Source organism: Podarcis tiliguerta (genome assembly GCF_965153285.1).
Source record: "Podarcis tiliguerta genome assembly, chromosome: 16".
In the NCBI taxonomy this organism is placed as follows: domain Eukaryota; kingdom Metazoa; phylum Chordata; class Lepidosauria; order Squamata; family Lacertidae; genus Podarcis; species Podarcis tiliguerta.
The window spans coordinates 26,565,766-26,585,721 of NC_139549.1; the positions used below are offsets into that span (position 1 = coordinate 26,565,766).

General features: G+C 48.1%; 1 protein-coding gene across 1 annotated transcript; it reads right to left on the reverse strand.

The window, feature by feature from the left end:
- Nucleotides 1–166: 166 nt before the first annotated feature.
- On the reverse strand, nt 167–7,946 carry PIK3IP1 (phosphoinositide-3-kinase interacting protein 1). Its single transcript, XM_083417997.1, has 4 exons — nt 7,590–7,946; nt 4,448–4,624; nt 3,262–3,340; nt 167–1,989 (listed from the first exon to the last, which is right to left on the reverse strand). Exons 1-4 carry the CDS (start codon nt 7,660–7,662, stop codon nt 1,782–1,784), a joined length of 537 nt encoding a protein of 178 aa, XP_083274123.1. The 5' UTR covers nt 7,663–7,946; the 3' UTR covers nt 167–1,781.
- Nucleotides 7,947–19,956: the final 12,010 nt, after the last annotated feature.

A 19,956-nucleotide genomic window follows, 5' to 3' on the forward strand; every position in this document is an offset into this window, starting at 1 on the left:
AATATTGCTTTTTAAGTGGATAAAATTTGGGACTATTGGAAGAACCTTTGCTGCCAGTCAGTGCAGGTGGCCTAGGTGGATCAACAATCTGACTCAAAAATAAGGCAGCTGTAGTTTTCTAGTTGCAACACTTGACCATTCCACAGAATAACACAAATACAGCCTGAACAGTTCTTTTTTATTTTATTTCATAGTTCATGAGGTATTTAAAAACACTTACAAAGAAATGGTGTTCAAAGGCATTGAAACGTCTTTATTTAAAAAAACAAACAAAATCCCCATCTCTGTTTGCATAACCGGAGTGTACAAGAAACCTTCACTCTCAGCAGCTGGTCTACCTTCCTTGAGTGGTGAAGGTGGGTTTTTTAAAAAAGTCAGTATGGCTAAAGTGAGTTATTTGTTGGCGGAACAGAAGTATGTGCTTTACGCCTAACAAAGAGCATCGCAGGAGAACTTCCTTGATCCTGGTTCTCTGCCTCAAATGCTGCCTGACAAAGCCACCGCATAAATCACCCCACCACTTGGCTTGCGCAGCTGCTACAGAGGAACTGGCCCAGCGCTATGAAAAAAACCCCCTGAACTACTAACCCCAATGCAAAGCAGGGCCATCCATCACTTAGTCATTGGCTGGCTCTGAAATGGAGGTGAAGGAGCTTTAGCGCTTGAGCCGGCACCGTCCGGGCAGATCTAAGAATGTTAAGAGAAGCCTGCACCCAGAATCCTGCCCTCTTAAGAGGCCAATCGGATGCCTGTAGGAAACCTGCCAGCAGGATTCTAGCACAAGAGCCCTCTTCCCTCCTGTGGTCCTAGCGTTGCCTTGAAGTCGCCTTTCTGGAAACAGACCTCTGCAGAATGCCTTTCGGGGATCCCTTTCGTCTCCATATCTGCTAAACCCCAAAGTGTGCTGGGAGGGGAGAAGGAAACATACCTGAGCTGTCTTGCTGTGCTCAACAAAGATCACGAAGGGAAAAGATCGCTGTAAATTGAAACTCCCGCATGTAAGAATCTGTCCCTGGCCTTAGAAGTCCTGGAGTACGTAAGACAGAAGATACAGATTTTGAAGAGCTCACTAGGGACAGCCCGGCTTGCCCACACCCCCCAAAAAAAGCCCTCCTATTTGGGAAGCTTCTTCCTTGACTGCTTTTGAAAAGGCAGTTTAAGCACCGAGCTATAAGGAAAACTCTGTGGTTGTTAAACACAGGGGTTTGTAAGGAGGGCCATTCTTCTGACAGCAGCCTTCCACTTTAGGAAATAATAAAAATACATTCAAATGTTCGAATACTTTTGCTTTTCAAGCTCACCTACACTACAGCTCTCCACTTGTAACAGATTTGCAGGCACCAGGACCGGTGGAAGCAATCTCCGTGGAAGAAGATCGAGAGGAGGCGATATAGACAGGTACTTCCTGACTGGAGAGAGACTGTGCAGTCTATACAGCAGGAGGCAGGCGCTGCATTTTCTCTTCCCGCCCTCCATCGGGGGCAGAAGGAAGAGCTGGACCTCGCAAGAGGCTCAGGCCACACCAGACCGTCCAGTGGCATTCAGTTTCATGCAGCTGGGACCCAAACGCCCCAACAATGGATGAGCATGGGTGAGCCAGTCCTTGCACGTCTTCAGAGCCCAGTCAAGACTCTTCCAGGCTTCTTGTTCCTCCCCGAACAGAAAAAAACAAACCAGAAATACAAATGAAACTCCCACGTACGTTGGTGAGAAGAGAGAGGAGTCTCAGCCGTTGTGGGTGCAAGCAGGGCATCTCCTAGGGTGCCCCCCACCCATGTTCCTCAGGCTCCAGGAGTGCCCGCTTGACCCATCAGCGGGGCATCGCCATTGTGCGTTTCCTCCACGGGGGTCTGGCTCGTGTGCACCTCTATCGTGTTCTCGTCCACCAGTTCGCAGGCTTGGTTGGTGAAGGCCGAGAGCGGCAAAGTGATCCGCTGCATTTCGCGCTCGTAAACCTTCTGCTCATGCTGCTCCTTCAGATCTTTGCCCCTGGGGAGGGAGGGAGAAGGGGGGGGGGGTCAGACGAGGTGGTGGTGCAGGTTCCAAATTGATGCACACTCTTTTATTATTTCATAAAATTATACAGTGGTACCTCAGGTTAAGTACTTAATTTGTTCCGGAGGTCTGTACTTAACCTGAAACTGTTCTTAACCTGAAGCACCACTTTAGCTAATGGGGCCTCCTGCTGCCGCCGCACTGCCGGAGCACGATTTCTGTTCTCATCCTAAAGCAAAGTTCTTCACCTGAAGCACTATTTCTGGGTTAGCAAAGTCTGTAACCTGAAGCGTATGTAACCTGAGGTACCACTGTACACTGTTTGGTTGCAAAAAACAAACAAACCTCAAAGCAGTTTACAAAAAGAATAAAACAAATTTATCAGTAAAAGTAAAATTTCAGTAAGGAGGGCAACTGAGATGATCAAGGGTCAGGAAACCAAGCCTTATGAGGAACAGTTGAAGGAGCTGGGTATGTTTAGCCAGGGAAAGAGGAGACTGAGAAGGGATACGGTAGCCAGCTTCAAATATTTAAAGGTCATCACATGGAAAATGGAGCAAGCTTGCTCCAGAGGATAAGACCTGAACCAATGGATTCAAATTATAAGAAAGGAGATTCTAACAGTGGGAATAACTTTTGGAATCTAAGCTGACTGCCTCAGAAGGTAGTGGACTCTCCTTTGTTGGAAGTTTTTAAACAGAGGTTGGATGGCCATCTGTCAGGAATTATTTAGCTGTGATTTTTTGGGCTGGACTAGATGACCCTTGTGGGGTCCCTGCCAACTCCACAATTCTATGAAAAACAGCTATTTAAAACATTTTTAAAAATAATTAAAATCAGCAATAAGCTAAAAAACACATCAAAATAAATGTCAACGTTCTAAATGCCTGGATGGGCTTTACCCAAATTTTTTTAGCAGGCTTTGAAAATAGTACAACGAAGGCGCATGACTGATGTCAACAGGCAGGGAGTTCCAAAGAGTAGGATCTGCGGAGAATGTTTTACATGAGGGACAGCTGATGTGGGGCAGTGTTTAAGAGTGTCGGACTAGGACCTGAGAGACCAGGGTTCAAATCTACACTGGGCCACCAAGCTCATTGGACCAGTCACTGTGTTCCCTCAGCCTCACAGGATTAAATGAGGGGGTGGGGGAACCATGTACCCCACAGAGAGTTCCTTGGAGAAAAAATGGGATATATATAATAAATGCAAAAGAAGAAGATGATAACAACATACAAACGATCAATGCAAAGGCCCTTCACTTGCCTCTTATAGACATAGCCCACGACAATGCCTGCTCCGATTGCAATGATGATCACCATCATCAGAAGGCCCAGCACGTAGCCTGTGGGGGGGAGAAAGAGGACATATTTTAAGCACACCGCTGCAGTCCGCCCCCAAACCCTGCAGCATAAAGCAACACAATGGATGCTTTCCCCAATTATAACTTTGCATGCTGCATCAAGCGCCTTGACACACATTTGAGAAAGTGCAGGTTTTGAACACTTAAAAAAATAAGCAATAACGTGTGCGCACACTTTTTCTGGCCTTTCTGCACCCAAGGCATTCCAAAAAATGAGAGCCAGTGTGGTGTAGTGCTTAAGAGTGCTGGGAGACCTGGGTTCAAATCCATGTTCAGCCACGAAGCTCACTGGGGTGCCAGGCACTACATCTAAGCCTAACCAACCTCACAAGATTGTTGCGTGGAGAAAATTGGGGGGGGGGGCGGACCGGGTGCACCACCTTCAGCTCCGTGAAGGAAAATGTGGGGTGTAATGTAATATATAAATGGCAGGGTGGCTCGTCTAAAAAAAAACAGCTAGAAAGGGCAAAATGCAGAGTGAAGCTGTATGACTATCCCTTCTGTAGGCCTGTACTGCACACACACTTCCCCCTTGAACTAGAAAACCCTTTAAAAGACTTTTTAAAGGGCTTTAAAATGGCAGCTCACGTTCTCAGAACCCTGCCCCAGGAAACAGCTGTCTTGTTTACAGAAAGAGCTCGCAGGATGCCAGTTCTTCACACCTTACCCACTTCCTGCTGAGGAAACCCATTTCCTCCTCCCACCCAACAGACATAGTGGAGTCTGGCCTCACAGAAACATAGAACTGTAAGGTCGGAAGGGACCCCGAGGGTCATCTAGTCCTACCCACTGCAATCACAGCTAAGAATTGGCCATCTAACCACTGTTTAAAAATGTCCAGTGAACAAGTCTTTGAGGAAATCCATTCCCCTGCCAAAAGGCTCTTGCAGCCTCCTTGGAAACTAACCCTGCCTTGCTTAATCTGGTGTCCCTCTAGGAGGGAGTTTTAATCCATCTGTAGGGACACTAGACTGGGGGAAGCCTGAACTAAACCACTCCCAACTCTTTTAGTCATCGCAATTCTGAAACGAGCCAGGCTACACACAAAGCCGCTGCAAGGACATTCCTAGGGAGTGTTTTAGTCCTTACCCAGAGTGCCCAAGTCTTTCTTCTCGTTCGATCTCATCTTGACCCTCTGGCCGATCCCGACAACGGGCTGGACTGCAGCCGCCTCGCTCCGGGATGGCAAGCTGTTGGCAGGCTCGAAAACCTGATCGGTCGCTGCCGTTTTGACTGTGAGAGCCGGGGAGACGGCAGAGGTTGCATCTGGAGGGGACAGGAAAATGACTGTCAGCATCAAAATATTTCACAGTGAGAAGGGGGTCATTCAAAAGAGTGTGTGTGCCCCAAAAACCAGCCCTGCATCAGGGCGCTTTAAAATCTTTTGTGCTGGTGTATTTTTCCCCAGTGCTGGAACTCAAGATTCCAGCATAGGGCTGTTTCACTCATTTATTTATTTCATAAAATTTATGCAGACACTTGATTGTAAGACACACAGAGAGAGCTTAAAGAGCTTTACAAAGAGAACAATAGAATTATTAGTAAAAGCAACTCGTTAAAACATTCAAAAGAGACAACCAGCAATAAACTAATAACAGATTAAAACATACATTAACATGCTATGTGTCTAGGTAGGCTTGTCTAAACAAAAACATCTTTTGCAGGTCCTTAAAGAGTACAGTGAAGGTGTTTGTCTGGTGTCAATAGACAGGGAGTTCCAGAGTTGCCACACTAAATTGGGAGCAACGCAGAAATGGGGGGGGGGGGGCATAGATTACAACAGCAGATCAAGGAGATGGAACAACCTGGCCCACAACTGACCCTCTTCCATGTGTGCTGAAGGAATGGATGCTCTTTTTAAAGCAAGGAAAGACAGTGTCCAGCCTTGTTTGCTGCCAACAGACAACACACCCTTCCAAATAGTTTTGATGTTGACCACCTGGTGGAAACTCTTACTCAAATGGTTCTTAAATGTAAACTATATGCTGATCTCTGCCAGCAATTCCTAAAGCAACTCTCCATCCCCAAATGGAAACCAGAGTCGGAGGTCATACACTTTCTACTATTGGGGAATGACCAGGAGCTCACAAAGTTAGTGGCAAATATCTTTATCTGGTATTCTGTCGTCCAAACACATTGCAGACAGCTGATCTCCCTGGAGTCCTAGAGATGTGACAATAGTCTGCTCTGCCTCTCCTTTTTTTTTTTTGGTAAATGTTTTGTGCCACAGGGGAAGCGGTAACTCTGTACTGTTATGTTATGGACGTTTGTAAGTAAAGGTAAAGGTACCCCTGCCCATACGGGCCAGTCTTGCCAGACTCTAGGGTTGTGTGCCCATCTCACTCAAAGAGGCCTAGGGCCAGCGCTGTCCGAAGACACTTCCGGGTCACGTGGCCAGCGTGACATCGCTGCTCTGGCGAGCCAGAGCTGCACACGGAAACGCCGTTTACCTTCCCGCTAGTAAGCGGTCCCTATTTATCTACTTGCACCCAGGGGTGCTTTCGAACTGCTAGGCGGGGATTCGAACCGCCGACCTTTCGATCAGCAAGCCCTAGGCACTGAGGCTTTAACCCACAGCGCCACCCGCGTCCCATGGACGTTTGTATGTGATGCCAATAAAAGGTTTGATGATGAAATAGTTTTGAATTATTATTTTTATCAATAATATTACCCCCCATCCTTCACCCCAAGGTCTCAGAACAGGGAACAACAATTAAAATACAGTATTGAAAACAATAAAAATCAGTTCATGCAATTTGCACCCACAAAGAGGTACCGATGGCTACCAACTTGGATGTCTTTAAAGCCCGGCAATGTAGATAAGTCCCTGGCAGATATGGCTATTAAGGGTTAACAGCCACAACGGCCATGTGGCCATGAGTTCCAGAGTCAAAGGCAATAAATGCCTCCAAATATCAATCGCAAGTGTTCGGGCCCTGCTTGTTCATGGGTTTCCCATAATGTGCCTACGGTTGACCAGTGTGAGGACAAGATGCTAGACTAAATCACCCCTGTTTGGCTTGATCCAACTTGCGCTACCCTGAGAAGCTTCCCCTTCCTCAGCCGGCAGCGAAAATGTCTTTTGTGAGCAGCAGACATCTCTCAGCACACCGCTCTGCCTCTTATGAGAACAAAGGGTGTTTTATGCATTTGCACGTTTAATCCACTGATTAAAACCTGGCGTAATCATTAAGACTACATGCATCTTTGCTCAAAAGTAAGCTCCATTCAGGTAAATGGCATTTACTCCCAGGTAAGCGCTGGCTGGCAGCCCCGCTTGCAAGGTCCTCGCTGAGCTAGGCAAGCATGCGCAAGAAAGTACTGTAACGGGGAGAGGCTCCTGCGCATTTCAAGTTGGAAATTCGCCCCGATGGAAATCCAGATCATGCCCTCCAGCAGTAGGGGGAGGGGCCTCGGGGCCACTCCCCCTCCCAGAGTAAAAAAGGGACTCCCACGTGCAGGAAGGCGTGGCTAAGCCTGTTCTCCCCGAAAGGGGGTGGCTGGGTTGTTTACCCCGCAAGGTCTCTGCGGCTGAAGGATGACATCACCCCAAGGCAGCGACCAATAGGAAGCGAGCTCAAGGCCTGGAGACAACACGGACCAATGGCGAGCGGGGTAGAGGGAGGAGCCGGCGGAGCGGAATTAAAGAGATACGTCACCGCCCTCCCTGCTCTGCTTAAGGCAGGAGAAGAGAGAGCATGCGCACTAAGGATCAAGCGCTCCCATCACAGACGCTTCTATGCTTGCGCTACTCAGCGAGGGTGCGCCCTTTCCCCCCACCTCTGGGTGTGCATCTGAGCACATGCAGAGTGCGCCTGCCCCGCCTCAGTCTCTCTTCCGCAGAGCCCCCGTTGCGCCCATGGAGGCTTCCTCCCGATTAAGCCAGCTTGGGGTCCGGGCTCAGAAACAAAAATTAACCGAAATAACGCAGTAGCAGGCAGCGCGGAGTTTTCCTGCAAGGGTTCTGCTGCTCCGGTCGCAGCAGACTGGTGCGAGCTGCCTTCACACGTGCAGAGTCGACACGTGGGGGGAAGGGTAGCTTGCACGTGTGAACGGGGGAAACTCGTGGGAGGGAGGGGGGGTCAGGGGCTCCTCGCGGGCGTCGATAGCAGGTGGATCGGAGACCCCCTAGGAGCTCCTCTCGTAAGGAGAATGAGCAAGACCGCTCCGCTGCAAAGGCAAGCGGGCGGGCGAAATTGGCACGGGGCTAGGACCGGGCACCGCCGCTCACCTTCCGTAGCCGAGCCGAAGCCCAAGAGCAGCGGCTGCAGGAGCAGGAGGCGAAGCGCCCACCGAGACGCCATGAGGAACGACGGCCTGGAGACGAAGAGGAGGAGGAGGCGCTGTGATCCGGATCGGCTGCCTGGGTTGTTGTTGCTGCGGCCGCTGCCTTCGGCTGCTTCGGTGGAGCTTTTGCGGCGTAAACAAGCCGGGCCTTTGAAGGAGCTCAGCTCCGCCTCCCGGAGCCGCCTCCTCCGCTGATCCCGAGGCGCTTGCAGGGTCCTAAATCGGGGAGGCGAGGAAGACGCGCGCCACGTGGAGCCTCCAGCCTCCGACGCAATCTACCCGCCTGAGCTCTGCTGACCTGGACGCAGGAGAGGGCTAGGACCTGCCACCGAGCAAAAGCACGCAAAGAGGACACGCACCTGGCTACTCATTCGGAGCACCTGGCTGACCGCAGTGTGAACAGAGGGCTTAGCCATTTGGGAGGCAAGAGGCTTCTGAATGCTATTTGCCAGGAACCACTGGCGGGGAGTGGGCTGCTGCTGTCCCTGGCCACTGTGGGCACAGACTATTGGACTTGTCACTCCCTTGGGCATGGTAAAAAAAAAAAAAAAAGGTAAAGGACCCCTGGACAGTTAAGTCCAGCCAAAGGCAACTATGGGGTTGTGGTGCTCATCTCGCTTTCAGGCCGAGGGGACTGGCGTTTGTCCACAGACAGCTTTCCGAGTCATGTGGCCAGCAGGACTAAACCGCTTCTTGGTGCAACGGAACACCATGATGGAAACCAGAGCGCACGGAAATGCTGTTTTACCTTCCCGCCACAGTGGTACCTATTTATCTACTTGCACTAGTGTACTTTCGAACTGCTAGGTTGGCAGGAGCAGGGACCAAGCAACGGGAGCTCACCCCGTCACAGGGATTCGAACCGCCGACCTTCCAATCAGCAAGCCCAAGAGGTTACAGCCAGGCTCTTCTGGTGCCCACCCTGCCATCATCCCCCCACCTCTTAATCAGCACCCACTTTGATGTTTTCCTCATCACCCAAGTGTGTTTTCCTTCCTCTCTTGCTCCACCACTTCATTGATTAGTTCCCTCGTCTGCTGCCCAAGAGAGACTCTGCCTCCTACACCTGCAACCCTGTGGCTAAAACAGCAAACAGGGTGATTGTTACCAGGGTGTGACCACAGAACCCACCATAGGTAGAACTAACTCTGTGCTAATATTTAGCATTTTTTTCCAATCCAGTGGTGAGCAGTGATAAGTTGGAGGTCAATAATATCTGGAGAGCTGCTAGTTTCACAACAGCAACTGCAAAACAATACCAACGCCCTAAATGTTACTTCCAACATTAAGAAATATTGCAGTAACCAGCAGCAATGGGTTGTTGTTGTTGTGTGTGTGTGTAAGCTTCCATTTGTTCTGATGCTCAAAACAAATTCCTGGCCTGAGAATTTGCTAATTTTAAGCATATGTCTTCTGCACCAGGCTACAGTCAGTCGATCACACAGAGTTCTAGTAAAAAAAAACAACCCAAAGTAGATCCTGCAAGCCTGAGGACTGCCTGAGGCAGAGCATTCGTCTTCAAAATAAATATCACGTTTTATCTATATACCGCCTTTCCAAATGTAATGTTCAATGTGGTTTACAATCCCTGGCATCTTTAGGCAGGGCTGGGAAAGTGTAATGTCTAAATTACAACCAGGAGTGGGGCATCTGCCCCATCATCCCTGTGCTGGCTGGGACCAAAAGGAGTTCCAATCCAGCAACATCTGGAGAGCCACGTGCTCCCCATTCCTGAAGCTGAAGAGAGCTGGGAGTGCAAAACATCTGGCTGGTACAGAAGATCCCATCAGCCCTGGGAACTGTAGTCCAGAAGGGCACCAGGTTCGGAAAGTTCCCACATTAGATAATATGTTATGTCGCTCTCACATAAAATCAACACAGCCGCAATGAGATTCTGGGTGTGCCCATGTCTGCCTGCAGATTGCTGCTTGCCCTTTCCAGCTGGAAATTGCCAGAAAAGCACGTCAGGGCATAGTGTGGGCCGTGAGCATATTCTGGCAGACTGGCATATTTTTGGCACAGGCCTGTGACATAGAGGTGGAGTTCAAGCTATTTTTTGTCCTGTAAACAAACCTCAGCTACCAGAGTTCCTGGAGGTATATATCCTTCCTGCAGCTCCGGTAAGGATTTAGTCCAGAAACTCAGGCTTGAAATCCATGTGCGCCTAAAAGGCAAATAGGAAATCACATTTAAAAGAAGATGGGCAATCACTTCCAAATGTAGTTGCTGAAGAAAAAAAAGCCAAATTCAACATTATGTGGAGACCAGTAGGATCAAGGGTCTGGAAGCCAAGCCTTATGAGGACTTGTTGAGGACGCTGGGTATGTTTAGCCTGGGAGAGAGGAGACTGAGAGGAAATCTGGTAGCCATCTTAAGATAATCTGAAGGGGCTGTCACATGGAAGATGGAGCAAACTTGACTTCTGCTGCTCCAGATGGTAGGACCTGAACCAATGGATTCAAATGACAGGAAAGGAGATTCCAACTAAGCATTAGGAATAACTTTTTGACAGCAAGAGCTGTTTGGCAGTGGAACAGACTCCCTCTCCTGGGAGGTTTTTAAACTCAGGTTGGATGGCCATCTGCGAGGGATACTTTAGCTTTGATTCCTGCATTGCAGAGGATTGGACTAGATGAATCTTGGGGGGATTCTTCACACCTTACCCACTTCTACAATTCTATGATTCTATGTATACCACTATCAAACTACACCAGATCTATACCTAGTTATATTCTCCGTTTGACTATCGGAACACCAGTTTTTTCCTTCTAGTACAAGATGGAAACGCTTTTCAGATACAGGTTTTGCAAAGAAATTTTAAGTCAAATGGTACTATTCAGAGAGAAAGATACAACTTTAAAAATTGGCTTTCCATGAAAGCAGGTGATTTAAAAGTGGACCGATGTGACCATCTGTCAAAAGTGTCCTGAGGAAGAGTGGGTGCATTTTGATCTGTCTAGCTGGGCAAAAGTGGTTCCCCAGCCCTGGTTGAAATCAAAGTACAGTGGTACCTTGGGTTACATACGCTTCAGTTTACAGACGCTTCAGGTTACAGACTCCGCTAACCCAGAAACAGAACCTTGGGTTAAGAACTTTGCTTCAGGATGAGAACAGAAATCGTGCTCTGGCGGTGCGGCAGCAGCAGGAGGCCCTATTAACTAAAGTGGTGCTTCAGTTTCAGGTTAAGAACGGACCTCCAGAACGACCTCAGGAACGAATTAAGTTCTTAACCCGAGGTACCACTGTAACTCCAGCAGGGAGACAGACACATCTAACTTCTAGGGAATTGAGTGCATCTCAGAAAAAGTTTGGACAGTTTTTGTCCAGGGGTGTCACCATTACACAAGGCCAACAAAGCAGGGAGGGGTTGAAAATCACATGTTGCTTGGGCTGCAATACTTACTTTTGCTTTCTCTCAGGTTCCAGGAACAACTTTTCATTCCTGGAACCTGGGAGAAAGTAAACAAAAGAATTGCGGTTCAAGCAACATGCGATAGGACAGCTGTCACAAATAATTGAGAAGGTGCTGGGTGTATCCACATTCCATCAAATTGACAGATAAAGCACCCTGCCCTTCATCCCTGGAAAGTACCTGGAGGATTTCCTGATACTTGCATAATTCAGTATCAGGAGGGCTGCCCTTCCAGCGTAGGAGGCCCAACCTCACGTGGCTCTGAGCCCCAAACCTCTGTCTCCCCCATGTCATTTAAGCCCATTTGTGGGTCCATAAACAGCCCCCCCAAAAAAACAATTGCAGTAGTGCTCCTATTACAAATAGCATTTGTAATGTGGCTGTACCATAGAGAACTCCAAAGCAATGACCTCTTAGCTGCTGTTCCACCTCTGAACAGAACAGCCAACTCAATTGAGTCTTAAATTATTGTTTATTATACTCATTGAAAATTTTATTGGTTTTTTTTTGGGGGGGGGTAAACCTCTTTGAAGTTTTGTTTTGTTTAGACAACCTAGCGGTGTACACATTTTTGGATATTAATAAACTGCAGCCTTTTGGGGGCGGTCCCTTCGTAAACTGCTTTGAGGTTTTGCAATCGAGTGGTTTATCAGGTTTATGAAACAAAAAGCAAATAAATTAAATATACAGCACTGACAACCAAATTGGGCACTGGGGATTTTGCAAGTATCTAGTCCAAGACGCCCTTAACCACTAGAATTGCAGATATGCACATTCTCATTCCCCTTAATTCTTAAAAACGGAGGCCCTTCGCTCCCTTTCCCCCCAGTTGAAATTTAGAAAGTTTTGTGATGCAGGGAGCTTTGTTGCTTTCGTGGTGGTGACGATTCTACTACTGAAACATAAAGCACCACGTGTGTTGATGATGTGAGCAGATGGGGAATCTGCTAGCTAGATACTGCATCCACATCCAGCTGTCAGATCTTCCCTCTCATCGTCAGGCAAAGAGATGACTTCATTCTGAATAGGAGAACATCTCTGCAAAAGCCAGCGCTAAAAGGCTTCAGAGGTTGGGTCTTGTGGTTAAAGCACAAGACCTTGGATGGCGAAAGGCTGCTATTTCTGGCTCTCCCAACCGTTTGCCTCCTCGGATGACCTTGGCCTGCTGCTATTTTCCTTCTCTTTTATCTCCAAGGTTTGTGTTTTTGTAACAAACGCATGATAGCCCAGCCACGGCCTCTGACTCTCTGATGACAAAGGTGGTGCAAAGGCTCGACAAATTTTGGCCATACATTAAGTGGCATCTGTTGTAAACAAAAATTGCCCTTTTCCCTTATGGTGTATCCAAGAGCCCATATAGAGTCCTTATATAGGTTCCCTATTGGTAGGAGAGAATAACAGAGGCCAACCAGAGAATATTGAGAAGCAAAGCAGCTAGTAAGCTTGATCTTTATTGATCTGTTGCAACAGGGTGCTCCCCTCACCCACAGGAGAGAGGAGGGACCCAGAAAAATGGCGTGCAAGGCCTTATAAAGACTTTTGAAATTGCCACCCTGTAGATCAAGAGCAGGGATGCGGGTGGCGCTGTGGGTTAAACCACAGAGCCTATGACTTGCCGATCAGAAGGTCGGCGGTTCGAATCCCCGTGACGGGGTGAGCTCCGGTTGCTCAATCCCTGCTCCTGCCAACCTAGCAGTTCAAAAGCACATCAAAGTGCAAGTAGATAAATAGGTACCGCTTCGGTGGGAAGGTAAACAGCGTTTCCGTGCGCTGCTCTGGTTCGCCAGAAGCAGCTTAATCATGCCGGCCACATGACCCGGAAGCTGTACGCCGGCTTCCTCGGCCAATAAAGCGAGATGAGCGCCGCAACCCCAGAGTCGGTCACGACCGGACCTAAAATACCTTTACCTTAGATCAAGACCACCCCCAGAAACATCATATATACATCACAGAAGGGGTGTAACCCAAGACCACCCCTCAGATACATCATACCTACATCACTGAAAAGGTGGTCTAAAACAGAAAATTGAATGTTGTTTTTCTCCTGTCCTTGTTTATCTCCTGTCTGGCAGGTTACTTGATTGGATTGCCTGGGGAGCATGGCCATTCTTTTGTAGTGATAAATACTTAGTTCCTGGGCCAGGTCATAGGCTCACACCCTATTCAAACACAGACATACCCTGAAGACAGGATTTGTGAAGGAAAAGACAATGGGGAGGCTTTTCCATTTTCCTTTGACCTTGCAGAGAAAACATTTGGTCAGTTTGGGACAGTTTGAAAATCAAAATGGTTTCAGGTCGGTCTTCCTGTGCTGATCTATGTACGTGCTTGGTTGGTACACTTATGAACATTTAACATATATCTAACACCTAAAAATTCCTATCACACATAATATATATAAAAAAAGACTCTTATGGACCCAGAGGCCCTAAAAGGAACAGTGGAAACTGCTTTATAGAGTCAGAGAGCACTGGTGCATCTAGCACTGACTGGCAGCAGCTCTCCAGGCAGGGTGTTTTTCGCAGCTGGAGAGCAGCAGATTAAGGCAGGCAGGTTCAGATTGTTCCCTCTCCACCAAGAGATCAAAATGTGCCATATATTTGTGGCAGGGGGAGGGCAGGAAGGGGAGAGCGCGCTACCAGCCAAGGAACTGCCACGCCTTCTGCTCCAGCTATCAATAATTTCTGGGCTTGGTTGAACATTGTTTGGCTTTGGGGAAGCAGGTCTGCGGCAGATCAACACAGCGCCCAACGTGATCACGCGCCTTTTGGCTGGAGCCAAGGCACTCCCTGCATCCCTTTCCCAGGTGGAGGAGGAAAGGAGAAAACAAGAACGGTCTCTCTGTGTGAAAGAGAGCCTAAAGTGGGCACCCACCTCTGCGTCACAGCACACAGGCCAGACGGTGCCCTTGAACGGACAAGACACTTGTCCCGAACTGTCTGCAAAGTCGAGGTATTCCTCACCAGAACCGGAGGTGTCTGCTGGGCCTTGCAAGGCCATCTGGATATCTGAAACCATGGCAGGTTATCTGAAATCTGAAGCCTGTGGGAGGGGTGTGTGTGAGAGAGCTGGCTGGCTGGCTGGCACACACAAGAGGATTGTGTAAGGATGATTCACCAGCCACATGGCACGGCCTGCAGGTCTCTTAGCTGCTGGGTGCATAATGCCTCCCTGAAAATAATTTCCTTTTCCTATCCCAAGTTATTCCAGGTTTCCACTTCTAATATTAATCCCCCCCCCCAAACAAAGACATCTTCAATTCTCCAGATGCTTGCAGCAATTACCATATTTTTTGCTCTACAAGACTCACTTTTTCCCTCCTAAAAAGTAAGGGGAAATGTGTGTTCGTCTTATGGAGCGAATGCAGGCTGCGCAGCTATCCCAGAAGCCAGAACAGCAAGAGGGATTGCTGCTTTCACTGCAGCGATCCCTCTTGCTGTTCTGGCTTCTGAGATTCAGAATATTTTTCTTCTTGTTTTCCTCCTCCAAAAACTAAGTGCGTCTTGTGGTCTGGTGCGTCTTATAGAGTGAAAAATACGGTAAATGTTTGTTATTCTGGCATCTTAAAAGTTTTTTTTTTAAAGCAGCAGGGAGTTGATCAGGCTTTAGCCACCACAACCCTGAAGGTGGTGGTGTCAGCTACCGACACCCACTCCCCTCACATACTCAAGGTGTTGCCTAGATTCCCATTTTGGGGACATGGGAATCTGTCTTCTGCTGAGTCTTGGTGCATGTAGCTCCATGTTGTCTACACAGACTGGCAACATCTCTCCAGGGTTTCAGACCTTCCCAGTCCTACATGAGGATGCTGGCTACTAAACCTGGGGCCTTCTGCATGCAAAGCAGATCCTCTAGCACAGAGTTTCCCCAACTTGGGTCCCAGCTGTTTTTTTTTGGACTACAATTCCCATCATCCCTGATCACCAGTCTGGCTAGCTGGGGGTGATGGGAGTTGTAGTCCAAAAAATGCTGGAGACCCAAGTTTAGGAAACACCTCTAAGCCGCAACTCTTTTCCATCCAAAAGGCTGAAAAGGGGTGGAGGCAAAGAGCCCGTGATGGTTCAGCTGAATCAAGCTGTGTGTGCATCTGGCTTAGAACCCAGAACCTTCTGCATGCCAAGCAAGTGTTCTACCACCGAAATATTAGGTTTTAGCGATCTGTGCACCTGACACTCCCTGAAATCGAACCTCCAGGAAACCTAGTTCTTGATGTCCACAGAATAACACGTGCAGTTTTGCGAGTTCATACCAGATGTTGGCCCTCCAGATGTTTCTGGGTTTCCTATTATCACTGCCCATTGGCCATGTTGGCTGAGGCTGATGGGAGTTGCAGTCTGACAATATCTGGAGGGCCCGTTTCCCCAGTCCTGGATTCTGCATTACTTCATGGCAGCTTGGATGAACCTGGACTACAATTCCCATGAGCCTTAGGCAGCCCAGCCATGCTGGAATAAGACAAGAGGGTTTGTGCTAGCTGGGAATGATGCAGTCAAAAGCTTCAGGTGGGGGCGGGGACAGGTGAGGGGAGGCCAATGGGAAAATTTCTGGACACCTCCAGCGCATTGAGACATTTTAGGCAGCTGCCTCAAAAGTGGGGCTCCTTATTCCATTCCCGGTGGTGGAGCTGCAGAAGGGCCCCTATTTTCATGAACCCCAGGGAGGTGTGGCCTGCACAGAGGAAACTAACTTGTTCAAGCTCTGGAGGGCGTAGTTTCCTTTGGTTCTTGCTTCAAGCTTGCTGGGCCTTCCTCGTTTCCAACCATGCTAGCAGAAAAAAGAATACTTTAAAAGAAAAAAGGGAGGGAAGCCAAAACTAAGAAAGCAACTCTGGCGCCAGCAAGTATGGTACATGGACAAGTACGGCCCTCTCATAATTCTCTCATAAATAAAAATTGCAGCGGGAGACTTAAAAAGCATTAGTTAGCAACCTGGGAGCAGACGTTGTCTGCCCAAGGAAGTTGCTTGTTTGTGTGCAGGTGTCATTCGGAATAAATAACAAGATGAAATATGAAAAGATCTTTTTTAATAATTCCAGTAATTTAGCTTTAGTATGTCTAATGGGACATGAATCCAATAACTCCATTCAGACCAGGTCTCTCCATAGTTTTTAGTTTAGTAATGAGTTGTAATTCAGCAACTTCTCTTTCAAGTGTATTTCTAAAATTCTTCTGCAATAAGACAGCTACTTTAAGATCTTGTATAGAATGCAATTAGAAGCTATTTTTGGTCACCTATCCCTTTAAGAATCCCTTGCCCCTCCCTGTGGAACCAACTGGCCATAACAGTCTTCAACAGTTATAAGGCTGAAGTATCTGACGAAGTGTGTATCACACACAAAAGCTCATACCTTGAAAACTTATATTGAGTTGATCTTTAAGGTGCCACTGGAATTATTAAAAAAGATTTTTTCATCTTGTTGTTTATTATGACTATGACAGATCAACATGGCCTTCCACCTGAATCTGGTGTCATTCGTAGTTGACCTCTCCCATGCACACTGTCATAGGCGACTTATTCCGGTTTTCAACTTCGGCTTTTGATCTCAAAACATTCTGTTTATCACAGCTGATTCCTCTGTTCGTCTTTATTGAAATGGGAGGGACCGGCCTGTGCACCATGCGCCTTGCTCTTCGCAACCCTAGATTTAGAGGCCCTAGGCTTCAGCCTACTTAGCCTATACATAAATCTAGCACTGGAAAAGTCTGACAGCTGGATAGGGAGGTCATTTAAGTCTACTATGTGACCACCCCCAGCCTGTGGTTCCCCACCCATGCTTACAATGTTAGTTTCCTGGGACACAATATCTTCCGGGGTTCTTTCTGCCTGTGACACAGCTCAGAAGGATCTTTGGCAAATGAGTGAAGTAGGGGAATTTACTCTCTGGAAAGCAACTGGATGAAGGCTAAGGGCTGAAACTCCTGAAAAGCACCAAAGACTGGATATTGACACACTCCACTGCTCACAGAAAAAAATATATCTGCCTTGCTATCACTGGATCCTGCCTCCATCCATTCTCCTCTGACTGATCATGGGCTTAGGGGACTCATAGTCCCTTGTGGAGTTGAGCAGCAAAAAGTCAACCCCCAGTTTCTCTACAATATCTTGTACCTGGTTCTCTTGTTCAAAGAGCTCAAGACACGATCAAATAAAACACTGTAGCAGTTCTCAGCTCCCTGCACTGAAAGGTTTTTGTCTCAGTTCCCCATCAGATTTGATCACTGTGGAACCCAGCAGTGCTGCCAAACCAAGCCCACAGTAATAGCCTCATCTTCAGGCTGGATGCTAGTGTTGGTTAAATAGCCACTATTCCCAGAGACTGAAGCAGTGAACCGATCTGGGATCCCTTCTCCCCGACTGTAGCCATTACGATGCACATAGCGAGGGGCCTGTCCAGGTCTCTGTTGATACCAGACAATATAGCTCAGACTGCCGGTGTGAGTGCAGGAGAGTTTTGCTGTTTGTCCAGGAGATGCAGACCGGTGGGGCTCCTGTGTGCAACTTTCAACCACTACCCCCCCAGCCTTCCAGATGTTTTGGACTACCACAAGCCCCAGCTGGTGTGGCACCATGATGCAGAGGTTTATGGCAGATGTAGCCTACATCTGGAGCACACCAGGTTAGGAAAAGCTATACTATACTAATATGTGTCGGCATGTTTTCAAAACTGCTGGGTTCGACTGCCGTCTTGGAAGCACCGTTTCTGGTTGATAAGGTACCTGACTAGAACTTGGGAGAGCTGGAATTTTATCCTGCATCCCAGTAGATCTGGCTTCACTGCTAACCCTTTGTGGATTTGTCCAGTAGCACCTTAGAGACCAACAAAGTTTGTTTGTGGTACAGTGGTACCTCAGATTAAGAACTTAATTCGTTCTGGAGGTCCGTTCTTAACCTGAAGCACCACTTTAGCTAATGGGGCCTCCCGCTGCCGCTCAATTTCTGTTCTCATCCTGAAGCAAAGTTCTTAACCCGAGGTACTGTTTCTGGGTTAACGGAGCCTGTAACCTGAAGCATATGTAACCTGAAGTGTCTGTAACCCGAGGTATCACTGTATAAGCTTTCGTGTGCATGCACACTTCTTCAGATACTTTTATTTCTTTTTTATATTTTTTGACTGCGTCAGACCAACATGGCTACCTACCTGAATCTAGAACCTTTGTGGACTTGTTCACACACGCACACCTGTGTTAGGCGGTACTGTGGCATCATACCCACAAGACAGACACATAAACCCCTCTGTTGAAACTAGATGGCTTTAAGAGGATAGACGTATTTGTGGAGGATAGGGTTATAAATGGCTACTAGCTGTGATGGCTCTGGTCTGTCTCCACGGGTTGGAGGTAGAAATGCTTCTGAATAACAGTTGTGGGAAGGAGGGGAAAGTGCTCTTATGCTTGGGTACTGTACTACATTGGCTCCCAGTATGTTTCCCAGCACAATTCAAAGTGTTGGTGCTGACCTTTAAAGCCCTAAACGGCCTCGGTCCTGAAGAAACATCTCCACCCCCATCGTTCAGCCCGGACACTGAGGTCCAGCTCCAAGGGCCTTCTGGCAGTTCCCTCACTGAGAGAAACAAAGTTACAAGGAACCAGGCAGAGGGCCTTCCCAGTAGTGGCACCCGCCCTGCGAAACGCCCTCCCACCAGATGTCAAAGAAGACTTTTAGAAGACATCTGAAGGCAGCCCTCTTTAGGAAAGCTTTTAATGTTTAAAAGACCACTGTATTTTAATACTTTGTTGGAAGCCGCCCAGAGTGGCTGGGGAAACCCAGCCAGATGGGCAGGGTATAAATAATATATTCTATTCTATTCTATTCTATTCTATTCTATTCTATTCTATTCTAGGGTCCTGCTTGCAGGCTTCCCATTCAGGCATCTGGCTGGCCACTGTGCAACCAGGATGTAAGACTAGATGAACCATTGGTCTGATCCACCAGCCTCTGCTTTTGTTCTTAATGCTGCTGAATACCAGTTGCTGGAAACCGCAGGAGGTGAGAGGGCTCTTGCACTCTGCTTGGGTCCTGGTTGAAGGCTGCTGTAATGGTCCTAGGGGTTGCTCGTGCGTAAGCCGGTGCAAACACCTGGCTGGATTGCCTGAGTGAACCTTCTCTGTCTGGACAGCCACTCACCCGTGGCTGTCTCAATCGCTGGCAGAATCCGTCAGTGGGCGTTTCTTAAACTTCTTCCAGCAAAGAAGCTCTTTGACGCCTAGTCTCCTCCTACTCTTTCTGCGCGAAAGCCTTCTGCGCAAGGAGGGCGTAGGCAGCGGAGGACCTCTACTCTCCCCGCTGGTCCCCGGCAAGGAGTCATGGGACCGCCTCGCCGCTTCCCCCATCTGCCCCCCCCTTCTCCACTGGTGCTACGCTGATTCTCTTCCCCAGAAGATGGGCTGCCTCTCCCAATCCCAGGACGCTCTCCGGAATCCCTCTGGATTTTGCTCTCTCCCTCCGGCACTGATGGCAGTTCCCTGACAGCTTCCTATTGGGGAATCTATGTAGCCACTGTGAGCAGAGGATAATGGACTATATGTGTGCCTGGCATGATCCAGCAAGCTTGTTTTACGTTCCATTACCTGCATGTCTTTACAGAAATGCCTGGCATCTTGCCCTAGCAAGGATCCCCACTTCTTGGGGGGGGGGGGGGGGAGAAGAAACCATTTTACCAGCAACTGCTGCAACCTGAATGTGCAGATTCTAACAAAAACGGTAGCTATACGCTCCACCATTTTGGTGACCTTTTATCTGCGCCAAAGCTCTATTTTTTGTGAAACAGAGAACACCTTCATAATCATCCAGTTAAGAACAACAGCAGAACCTATTATTTGCATCTCAAGGAGACAAGTATAACACTAGGGCTTGGTGGTGGCTGTTTTTTTTGCTGTGCTCACCCATTAGGAATACTGTG